This window comes from Physella acuta, unplaced genomic scaffold, assembly GCF_028476545.2.
Source record: "Physella acuta isolate Inbredline_101_S28 unplaced genomic scaffold, ASM2847654v3 ptg000142l, whole genome shotgun sequence".
Classification (NCBI taxonomy): domain Eukaryota; kingdom Metazoa; phylum Mollusca; class Gastropoda; family Physidae; genus Physella; species Physella acuta.
The window spans coordinates 2,881,767-2,893,200 of NW_026731661.1; the positions used below are offsets into that span (position 1 = coordinate 2,881,767).

Below are 11,434 nucleotides of genomic sequence, written 5' to 3' on the forward strand. Positions count from 1 at the left end.
TACACCACTGGACAACCCATTGCTAGCTAAGTCACCTCAACAGAAAACCCCTACACCACTGGACAACCCACTGCTAGCTAAGTCACCTCAACAGAAAACCCCTACACCACTGGACAACCCACTGCTAGCTAAGTCACCTCAATAGAAAACCCCTACACCACTTGACAACCCACAGCTAGCTAAGTCACCTCAACAGAAAACCACTACACCACTGGACAACCCACTACTAGCTAAGTCACCTCAACAGCAAACCCTTACACCACTGACAGCTAGCTAAGTCACCTCAACAGAAAACCCCTACACCACTGGACAACCCACTGCTAGCTAAGTCACCTCAACAGAAAACCCCTACACCATTGGACAACCCACTGCTAGCTAAGTCACCTCAATAGAAAACCCCTACACCACTTGACAACCCACAGCTAGCTAAGTCACCTCAACAGAAAACACCTACACCACTAGACAACCCACTGCTAGCTAAGTCACCTCAACAGAAAACCCCCACACCACTGGACAACCCACTGCTAGCTAAGTCACCTCAACAGAAAACCCCTACACCACTGGACAACCCACTGCTAGCTAAGTCACCTCAACAGAAAACCCCTACACCAGCACCACACCCAGCCGAAGACAGAACAACATCAATAACAACAATGATCAAAATACAGCCAGCTATATCCACTCCAACCCTGGACACTCTCCACCTATGGTCACGAAGACGGTTTATAAAAGGATTCGTCCATAAATGACGTCAGGTTCGTATGGGGAAGGGATCTGTAATTTTGTGACGGTGTGTGATGAGGGGTGTGACGTCACACATTTTCACTTCTAAAAAAAGCTTTGTTATAAAACGAGTTCTAGCCGTTATTTTGCGTTTTAGAAAACTGTTTTAATAAACTGTAATAGGAATTGATTAAAATACTCCATTTTTGACAGAGTTCAGAAAAGGATTTTGGAAAAAATGCTATTGCAATTTTATTTTGATGGAAGTTGTAGGCTGAGGTGTTACGTCATTTTAGGGGATAGGGTCTGGCTTTTTGTGACGATGTGTGGCGGAGGGGAGGGGGTGGAGGAGGTAAAAATCGTCCGAAAATGTGTAATGTCATTTATGGATAACCCCATACAATCCAAGAAGTATGTGTGCCTTTGTGTTTGCATGCCTCTAGATAACACTTAAGACACGCCTTGGATTAGTGATGGTATAACTCAATATCTTGGCAAATTGCATTGATTTATGTGGTGTATGTTTCACCAAATTGTATCTATTTTATTTTGGAAAGTGTGGTGAGAATAATTATGTTAATTATCAAATGTGTTGTTTGGTGTTGTAATACAATCTACTCGAATATTGTCTTTTAGTTTTTACTCATGGGAAATAACTTTTAAAAATTATTTTACAAACACTAATAATATATGTGTATACTACATTCTAAATTGTTTTTTTAATATAAATTATGTACAAATGTTTTCAAAAAAAAGCTAAATCCGCCCTGCTCAAGGTGACAGTGATTTACATTGCTTTATAGAACTGAAGCGAAACTAAAATACATCTTGCCAGATGTGAACCATAGTCATCCAATTATTCGATTTTGATCATAAAAAATAAAAAAAATAAAAATAAACAAACACCGTATTTTCATGGCTGTGTGAATGATATTAAATTGAATGTGAACCAATAAAAGTACATCGGCTCTTTACAATTGCTCATCTAGCTAACTGAAACAAGCTAACTAGTTTTTAGACATAGAACCTATTTAGAATAGGACACATAATAAACATATGTTTAATGTATATATTATAAACATGCACGGTTTCGTTTATTTATGTAGATTTATGCATGTATATGGACAACCTTATAAAAGGAAATAAAATAAAACATACTGATGTAATCGATACACGACACACATTGTGAAATTCATTAAAGCAAACTGAGCAGACGCGATTATTTAATACGGTTATGTATAAATAAATATTCTACTACTTCAACATATTACATTTGTGTATGTGCCACATTCATATGGAAATGTGTCGGACACGATGAAATAGAATAGAAGATTATAAATAGCACTTTGCTAAAAGAAGTCATCTAGTTATTTCCCTTTAGTTAGGGGAAACAACAACTCTTACAACATTTAAAATCGATAGATGAAGAACACCAATTGATGGAACACATTTTTATTGATAGAGATTCAAAAGTAAAAATTATTTTTCTTTTATTGAAATGTTGTTTTGTTTATTTTTTGTAATATGTAAATTAAATGTTAAACAATCCTAATAAAAACGCCATATCTTTATATAAAAAAAATGTTCTTATTAGTTACTGAAAAAATATATTATATCCAGTTGATCAGAAATGTCAGTTAAGCAAATATTTGTTTCCTTTTTTATTTTAAAAAAATATCCAAGAACGAGTTGTAGCTTACTAGATCTACGTTTTGGAAAGGTTAGGAAGTTAAAGTCACATGTCTATTCAATTATGCTCCTACCGAAACACATGAACTCAAATAATGCTAAAAGTGGGCGATCCTATCACGTGCTTGCTTACGAATACGCTTTCTATTTTTTTTAGATCCTTACTCTTTTATTTATTGTTATATAAACAAAAGTTGCATGCATGTAATAATATATTAAATAACATGGTAAAAGTGTGTTCACTCTACAACGGATGTTGCACATAAAGATTGTTTTTAATCACACATTAGGTTTTGTTATGATTTAAAAACATAACACCAAGAAGATTTTTGAAAATATGTTTGCATTCCAAACCTGAGCATTAATAAGAAACATATAGTACATGATCTATAGAAATAGCTAATAATTTCTTGAGCCTAAATTGATTTAAAACAAACTCTGATTACTGTGTCTGATGTCAAACTATAAATGAAACGCAATATAAAATATTATATTTTAAACTGAGATATAATACCAAGCTATTGTAGAACAACGTTATAAATATGATATAACTGATGCTCCTTATCTATACACGAAATGCAAAGATTGTAAACACTATAATCGTCAAGATCCCAGAGTCGAAAATAGATAATTTAAATCAAGTTATGTGGTGAGGCTGTTAATGGAACCCCCACAGTTGTATCACAAAGGTTACCAAATGAATGATATTGAGAAAGATTACTGCGAGTTGATGTATGCTTTGATTGTACTTCTAGAGCTCAAGTCGAAAAATGTTGGGTCATTCACATGAAGAGGAAGAGATAGTAGATTTAATACTGGAGGTCAGACATGAGATCAAGGAAGTCTAACATAAACGACAAGATCTTGTTATTTTGCTTTCAAGTGTCAGAAATCGTTAACAGATGTCACTATATAGATTGATTATGCTTCAAGAGCTGCCTATACATCAATCAATTGAAGTATAAGACTAAAATGTGTTATTGGCATTAAAATATATCAACAACAATCAGAAGCGATGGAGAAAATGTTACATCTAACCCAGTCTATAGCTGTTTTTGTAACGAAAAAAAAAAAATCACGAAGAGCGAAAGCAAAAAAGAGAAGAAACGAGAAGTATCAAACAATAATAGTGTCAAAAAATGTGACATAATGGGTAAATTTAAATCCACCCAAGAACATTTTAAATCTAACATTAAATAAGTGAAGAATGGCAGACAATAAAATAAGCAATAAACATTATCTCTAAACTACTCGATATTAAACTAATAGGAAAAAAAAAACGTTCTGTAAGCATTCTGCTTACAAATATTGAAAAACAACGAAAAACTCGTTCACGAAAAATCATATAACATCTATTAAAGGTGAGTGCAAAAACTCTCAACCCCATTACACAACCGAATTCAATGGTGTAGGAAATACGCTCTAACAGACATAATAGACACCTTCCGGAACCTACACCTCAAAAGCATCATAACCAAAACCAGGGAAATAACATACAGACTCATCTACAATTCAACTCACCTAGCAAAACAACAGAAACCCTTTTGCCCACTATGCAGACAAAACACACCCGAAACGGAAACGCACATCTATTTAGAATGTCCCTCAATACAAAAAATGAAAAAGATGATAGAAACCAAAGTAACAAAATACGAGACATTTAACATCGATATAGTTATAACTCTAAACAAAATCCCTAAACAAAGAGACAGGACGGACCTAGAGCAAAAAGCAAGGACGGTAGGTATCTATAGACATACTATTTGGAACAGTAGAACAAAAGCAAAACACGACAAGGTACAGTTCACAGGACACGTACTAGATTTGATGTATCGTAGACGACTCGACAATGACAGCACTCAAACACATATACCATAATTAGCAACACCCCAACGCAAATAACATATTACACTGCATTGGCCACCTGGCCCGCCTAATCTAACCGTCACATCCCCTTTCATCACACCCTCCCCGCCCCCCGCCCCTAAACCTCATGACCCCCATATCATTTTACCCCCATTTCTGCATCCCCTTCGTCCCCACGACCCCACCCCTGTGTTAAATACTGAAGATGATGTATTATCCAAATAAATTTCTAACAACATTAATTTGACTCAAACCCCCACATCCCCCATGCCCCCACCTTGTTTCGCTTCATGTATTATTTGCCATTCAGTTTCCTATTGTTGCTTATTTGTGTATTGTTTTATGTATAACACTTACAAACAAACATTGTAAAGTTATCATGTGTCTCTATTTTACTATTATCATATACGTACACAAAAAAATACCAAAAATAACAATTCATAGTTTACGGGACAGATTTTAGATTTAATTTTTAGCAGACGACTTGACATATACAGCACACTAACACACACACTATAAATAGTAACACCTCAGTAGTCAGTTCACACACATCTCAGCCTATTACTCCTGGCTCGCGTTAAACTCACACATTCAGTCCCCCCATGCCCCGTCAACCATCGCGACCCGCCCCTCACCCTCAGCTTTCATGTCACGCAACAACGATCCCGCTGCCTAGCCCGCCTTACCCAACTAACCCCCACCTACACCTTCCCGCCCACCCAACCAACCCCTACCTACACCTCCCCTGCCCACTCAACCAGCCCCCACCTGCACCTCTCGGCCCCACCACTGTTCTTTCCCTTCAATTATGTTTATCCATGTAACATTTCGGCACATTTTGGAAGTTTGGAATTTTGTATTTGAAAGTTTTGTAATTGCATTATTTATTTACATTGCCATACACGGCAAGCTCTATATTGTGAGCATCAGCTGTCAATAGACATATTATTGTAAAAAAACAAATTGAGAACGTAAAAAGTAATGCATAAATTATCACTAGTAAAGAACGTGGCATCACTTAAAACAAAAATGATTTTAATTGGGATTAATGTAAACTGTTTGTGTAAATTATTTGCATATGGTATTGTGCTTATGCAGTTATGTTTGACTTTTTTGGATTAAAAAAAAATTAAAAAAATAACTAGAGTAAAACTTACTGCAAAAAAATAAATAAAATGCTAAATAGAACATTTTGCATATCACCGCTAATAGGTTAAAGACATCAAATTAATAAAAATAAAAGCACTATATCTTGCGGTTCTCGATCAGAGTCAGATCATACTAATATAACATATAATATATATAAGTGTAAAAACAGTTACATGTTAATTGTTATTTACTTTAATTTAAATGACAACACCCGCAGCTCAAGGTGACAGTGCTATCCACCGCTTTATAGAACTGAGGGGAAACTAAAATACATTTTGCCAAATGTCAAAGTCATCAAATTATTTGATTTTGATCGTAAAACAAATACAAACGATATTATAAACACAGAACTAACATGGCTGTGTGATTGCTATTAAACTGAATGTGAACCAACACAAATGCATCTTCTCTTTAAACCTGCTGATATAGCAAACCTAAACTATGCTTCAGGAGCTGCCTATTACTATACACAAATCCTTGCAATTGTACAACTATCCAGTGCTTTATTTAGCTGTAAAAATATATCAGCAACAATCAGAAGAAATTGAGAAAATGTTACATCTAACCCACACTATAGCTGTTTTTGTAACGACAAAGAAATCATGAAAAGTGGATGAAACAAAAAAAAAAATAATTATTTAATGATAATAGTGATCAAAAATGCAAAGAAAAAAAAAAAATTAGCACATGTAAATCCACCCATAAAAACATTTTAAATCAAACATTAAATAAACGAAGAACGGCGGACATCAAAACAAACGATAGAACATCACGTCTAAACTACTCCATATAAAATGAATAGGAAATAAAACAAACGATAGAACATTACGTCTAAACTACTCCATATTAAATAAATAGAACACATGAATAATACTGTTGCAATTATATGACGTAATTATGCCATATACACTCTACACACTTATTAAATAAAATGAAATTGTTCAGACTCATATATCGGTGCTACTCTCACATAATTAAGAGAATGACTTATATTAGAATTATATTGTTTCGATGTGATAAATCAGGGGTCTCCAAACTTTTCAGTCCGAGGGCCGCATTAACTATCAAATTTCTGTTCTGGGTGCCAGTTTCTTCCAGGCATGTCTTTGATTTTTCTGGGCAAAGCTCCTCAGCCATCACCAACAAACGTTTTTTTCCTTTGACAAAAAGATCTCCGCGGGCCGGATGAGAGGACCTCGCGGGCCGCATGCGGCCCGCTGGCCGTAGTTTGGAGACCCCTGTGATAAATGAACGGGACTTAAGTTAGTTTACATTTTCTAAGGGAAACAACTTACCAATTCTTTTGTTGATTAACGTGTACCTAAAAAATACAAATATGGTATGAATCTATTACATTATTATATTACATTTCTAATTAATAATTTTATTTTCGTATAAACCATTTAATAAATGTGTTTTGATATAAAAATGTAATTATTTTTTTTTTTATATTTTGAAGCATAATAATCATTTAAAGATGGTGTATAATTTGTCATATACTTTGTGCCTGATCTTTCATTATCGTTACCATTTCACTTTGAAATCATAAGCTAGAAACCAGCAGGGATGTCAAGAATATTCACAATGTCTTATAGTATACATTTTTCAATTATCCCTTGGGTTAGGGTCAAGAAATCATCATCATCACCATAATCACCATCTGCACCTTCTTGGACAAATCCAACATTATCCTGCCGTGCCCACACTCACAAAACTATAGTGCCAAATCTTCATCTGGGCAGTCAACCCTCAGTCTCCAATTCAGTTATTTAAGCTACCGAACAAAGACTAGATATATCAAGTCATCCTCTAGCCACACCAGACCTCCATACTTTTCTCAATGTTGGATAAATACATCTGTTAGATGGCATGCAGCTTATAAGTTATATTCCAAGACAACAAAACAAATATTGAAACAAAACAGATTTTTTTTGTTCAAATAAAATTTTAATGGAGTTGATTATTAATTATTAGGTACTTATTAATAAAGAAAATTACATATTTTTTTTTGAGCGAGCCCCCCACCACCCCGCCGTATGGATAGCGCCCTAGGCGACCACCTAGTTCGCCTTATAGTTAGCGCCGGCCCTGCATACATGGCCCCCATCCCAAAACGTAATCATAACTATTTGGACATGCCATAGATCACTGTAAAGAAAATAAAAAATAGTAGAAAAAAAAGTAGTAAAAACGTTCAAAATATGCAGTAACTGATGCACTTTATCCATATAAAAAAACGCAATCTCTGTAAACACTATAATCGTGAAAATAGCTAAGATAGCAGACATAATATTCAAATGACATAGTGGGTAGGGTAGTTGATGGAACCGCCACAGTTTTATCACAAAGTTTACCTAACGAATGATATTGAGAAAGATTACTACGAATTGATGTATGCTTTGATTGTCCTTCTAGAGTACCAGTCGACAGTATTGGGTCATACACGTGAAGAGGAACAGATAGAAGATTTAATACTGGAGGTTAGTCATGAGATCTAGGAGGTCTAAAAAAATGACACGATCTTGTTATTTTGTTTTCTAGTGTTAAAAAAGTTAGGAGATGTCACAATATATGTTGCTTTTCCTTCAGGAGCTGCCTATTCATCAATCAATTAAAATGTACGACTAAAAAGTTCGTTATTGTCTGTGAGATAATGTGTAAATTTAAATCCATCCAAAACTATTTTAAATCAAACTTAAAATTAGAGAAGAATGGCGGATAATAAAACCAACAATACAACATTAACTCTATACTACTCGATATTAAACGAATAGGAAAATAAAACAAAACAAACATGAATAATACCGTTGCAATTGTTTCCGTAATTATTCTCTACACTCAACACATTTATTAAATAACATAAACTTTACTACACTCATATATCTGTGCTACGCTCACCAATTGAGAGAAAGACTTAATATATTAGAATTATATTTTTTTGATGTGATAAATGAAGGGGACTTAACTTAATTTACATCTTATAAGGGAAACAACTAAACTTTCTTTTGTTGATCAACGTGTACCTAAACAGTACAAAAACAGTAAACATCTATTACGTTATTATATTATTTTTTTTTAATAACAACTTATACGTTCGTTAATATTATTAGAGATAAGTTTCAGTTTGAAAATGAAAATAAATTGTTTTTGTATTTAAAATCGTAAGAACCATTCAAAGATAGTACATACTTTCTTACATAGGTTGAGCGTGGACTGTTAATTATATTATTAATTATCATACATGCGGAGCATATTATTTTTTATGACCAATCTTCCTTTCTCTACAACTCTTCCAAGACAGGGGTCGGCAACCTTTTGAAGCGGAAGAGCCAAAAGTTACAATTTTCAAAATTTCCCTGGTTTTAAAAAGCCACTAACATTTGTTTTATTTCAAATATTTTATTATTTTATTAAGATTATTAGTATTTGTGCAAGGAGCTGGAGAGCCGCATCTTGATATCAAAAGAGCCGCATGCGGCTCGCGAGTCGCAGGTTGCCGACCCCTGTTCCAAGATGAGTAAAATCAACAGAGACTCGCTTCGTGAGTCAACTGATGCTGTACTCAAGTATTCCAATGAAACCAAGAAACGCAAGTTCACGGAATCAATTGAGCTACACATTGCCTTGAAGAACTATGATCCCCAGAAGGACAAACGTTTTGCTGGAACAATCAAATTGCGTAACATCCCCAAGCCCAAGATGAAGGTCTTTATTCTTGGTGATCAAGTCCATTGTGATCAGGCTAAGGCAAACGACTTGCCCCATATGGATATTGAAGCTCTAAAGAAACTCAACAAAGACAAAAAGCTTGTGAAAAAAATAGCCAAGAAGTATGACGCCTTCCTTGCTTCCGAGTCTCTGATCCGTCAAATTCCCAGAGTTCTAGGGCCGGGTTTGAACAAGGCTGGCAAGTTCCCCGCACCAATTACACACAATGACAGTCTTAATTACAGACCATAGCTGTTGTTGTAACGACAAAAAATGATAAGGAGTGAATGCGGCAAAAAAAAAAAAAAAATGAAAATAAAACGAGAACTATCAAATGATAATAATGAGAAAAATAGATAACCTAATGAGTTGTTGTTACTTAATTAAAACCATTATGAGAACATGCTTTTAATAAACACATAAATGTCTAAAATACAATATACTGTCTAAATGTTTAAAAAAATACCCTGACATCGAGTAAAAGAAATATTTTTAAAAAATATAAGACATTGCTATGAAATTGTAGTTAATAAACATATAAATGTCTAAAATATATGAGTGTTACTTAACCTTTTCCTTACCATAATTTTTCAGGTACGTAAGTTGCACATTTTAAACTTTTGTTTTGCGTTTGTTTAATATAGTATTGCTCTAATATTCTTTCAATCATTAACTAATACCTATTTATTTCTGAAGGTGTTTGTTTGTCTTGTGTTGATTTGATTTCGTCTTTTTCTGTCAGACTGTCTGTATAAGGTCACCAAACAATAGTACATTACATAGGCACACATCAATCATACCAAACTATATAACATTATGTACCTATTCTCTAGCTGTCAAAGACCGTTGTTATTAATACCAAACGATACAATTTTACAAGACCTATTCTCTAGCCCTCAAATGCGCATGTCGATCATACTATCTAATTATTACATTATGAAAACTAGTACTTAATCGAACATATCAAGGCATTTAACACTGTAAATTACATATTTGAGGCAAAACAATCAAATGAAAAAAAACAAACAATTATGTTTATACATTACAATTGTAAATATGCATCAGTCCTCACAAGCCAACTTAACTACCGAAAGTCTGTTGGTCATCGCTACACGAGTCTTTCAGTCTGTTATTGACAAAAACCAAAACAAACGTGCATTGACCAGCCTTTCCAAGAGCTTGCTGATGTTAGAGCAGAGGGAGAACGGTCTGTAGCTCTCAGGTGAGCCCAGATCCCTTGCTGTCTTGGACAGGGCGACCACCTCCACAATTTTACACCTGCTGGCAAGTTCGACACACGTCTATGATTGGTTGATTAAGGCGCGCATTTAGCTCACGAGTAATAAAATAATTTAAAAACAAATCCATCCAATTTCAATCTTTTAATCGTTAAACGTGTTTTCTCTTACAACGAAACAAATATAAATAGCCTCACCGTTAGAGATGAGAAGTTGAAAGAAAAAAAACAAACATGTGATGGAATGTTTTGATTAGCGATGCACTGAACCTTAAGATCTTTATTATCTCCTATTGCTCTAGGGAAATACATTTAGTAACATTATTTTAATGAACAGCATATTATAAACAGTAAAAACATTATATTACTACTGCATCCTAATTTAAGAAATAAACAGAGAAATGCAATTCTTATTTAGAAAACATATCTTAATTGTTATTATAAGGAATATTACATGGGTGATGTTGTTAAATGTAATTATCATTATCGTCGTCCTTGTCGTTGACGTCATCAAACAACGTGGAGTATTACTGTGCTACATGTCTACCCGGATTGGTTATGCCCAGCTGCACACAATGCAGTGTGCTTCACTCGCAATACACCCACACGTGTGTTGTGTTGTTTTTCTCTCAGGATCTGACCCTACCCGCTCTTAACCCCAGTAGGTGTCGACCACTAACATCCCAACTAGGCAGTGTTATCATATAAATCCAGTGTTTCTTTGAGACTTTTATTTCCGGGAAGGGGGGGGGGTGTGGGCATTTTAAATTTTCGTGAGGGGTGGTTGCGGTAGCGGACACTATTAAAAGTATATATTTCCTATATAAATTTCATTTAATTTCATTCAAAGAAGGGGGTCGGCAGTGGAGTTATTCGCCCCCCCCTCCTTTGAACGAAGAGATGCCTAGAAGAATCTTAATCACTTCCTCACCTAATATAACACACCAACAAATATTTAAATATAAACACATCATTCTTGTCTCCAGTGATAAACCTAACACAAATAAAAAGGTAAAAAAAAAAAAACGTGCCAATAATAATATATTCACACCAATTATTTGT

General features: G+C 34.5%; 1 protein-coding gene across 1 annotated transcript; it reads left to right on the forward strand.

Annotated features, from left to right (window-relative positions):
- The first annotated feature begins 8,939 nt into the window (after positions 1-8,939).
- LOC131935326 (large ribosomal subunit protein uL1-like) lies at positions 8,940-9,387 on the forward strand. The gene has a single exon (XM_059291707.1). The coding sequence runs from the start codon at positions 8,941-8,943 to the stop codon at positions 9,385-9,387; it is 447 nt and encodes a 148-aa protein (XP_059147690.1). The 5' UTR covers position 8,940.
- Positions 9,388-11,434: the final 2,047 nt, after the last annotated feature.

Bases quoted from the DNA above. Each gene is read 5' to 3' on its own strand.
- LOC131935326 (XM_059291707.1), top strand. From the start codon at position 8,941: ATGAGTAAAATCAACAGAGACTCGCTTCGTGAGTCAACTGATGCTGTA.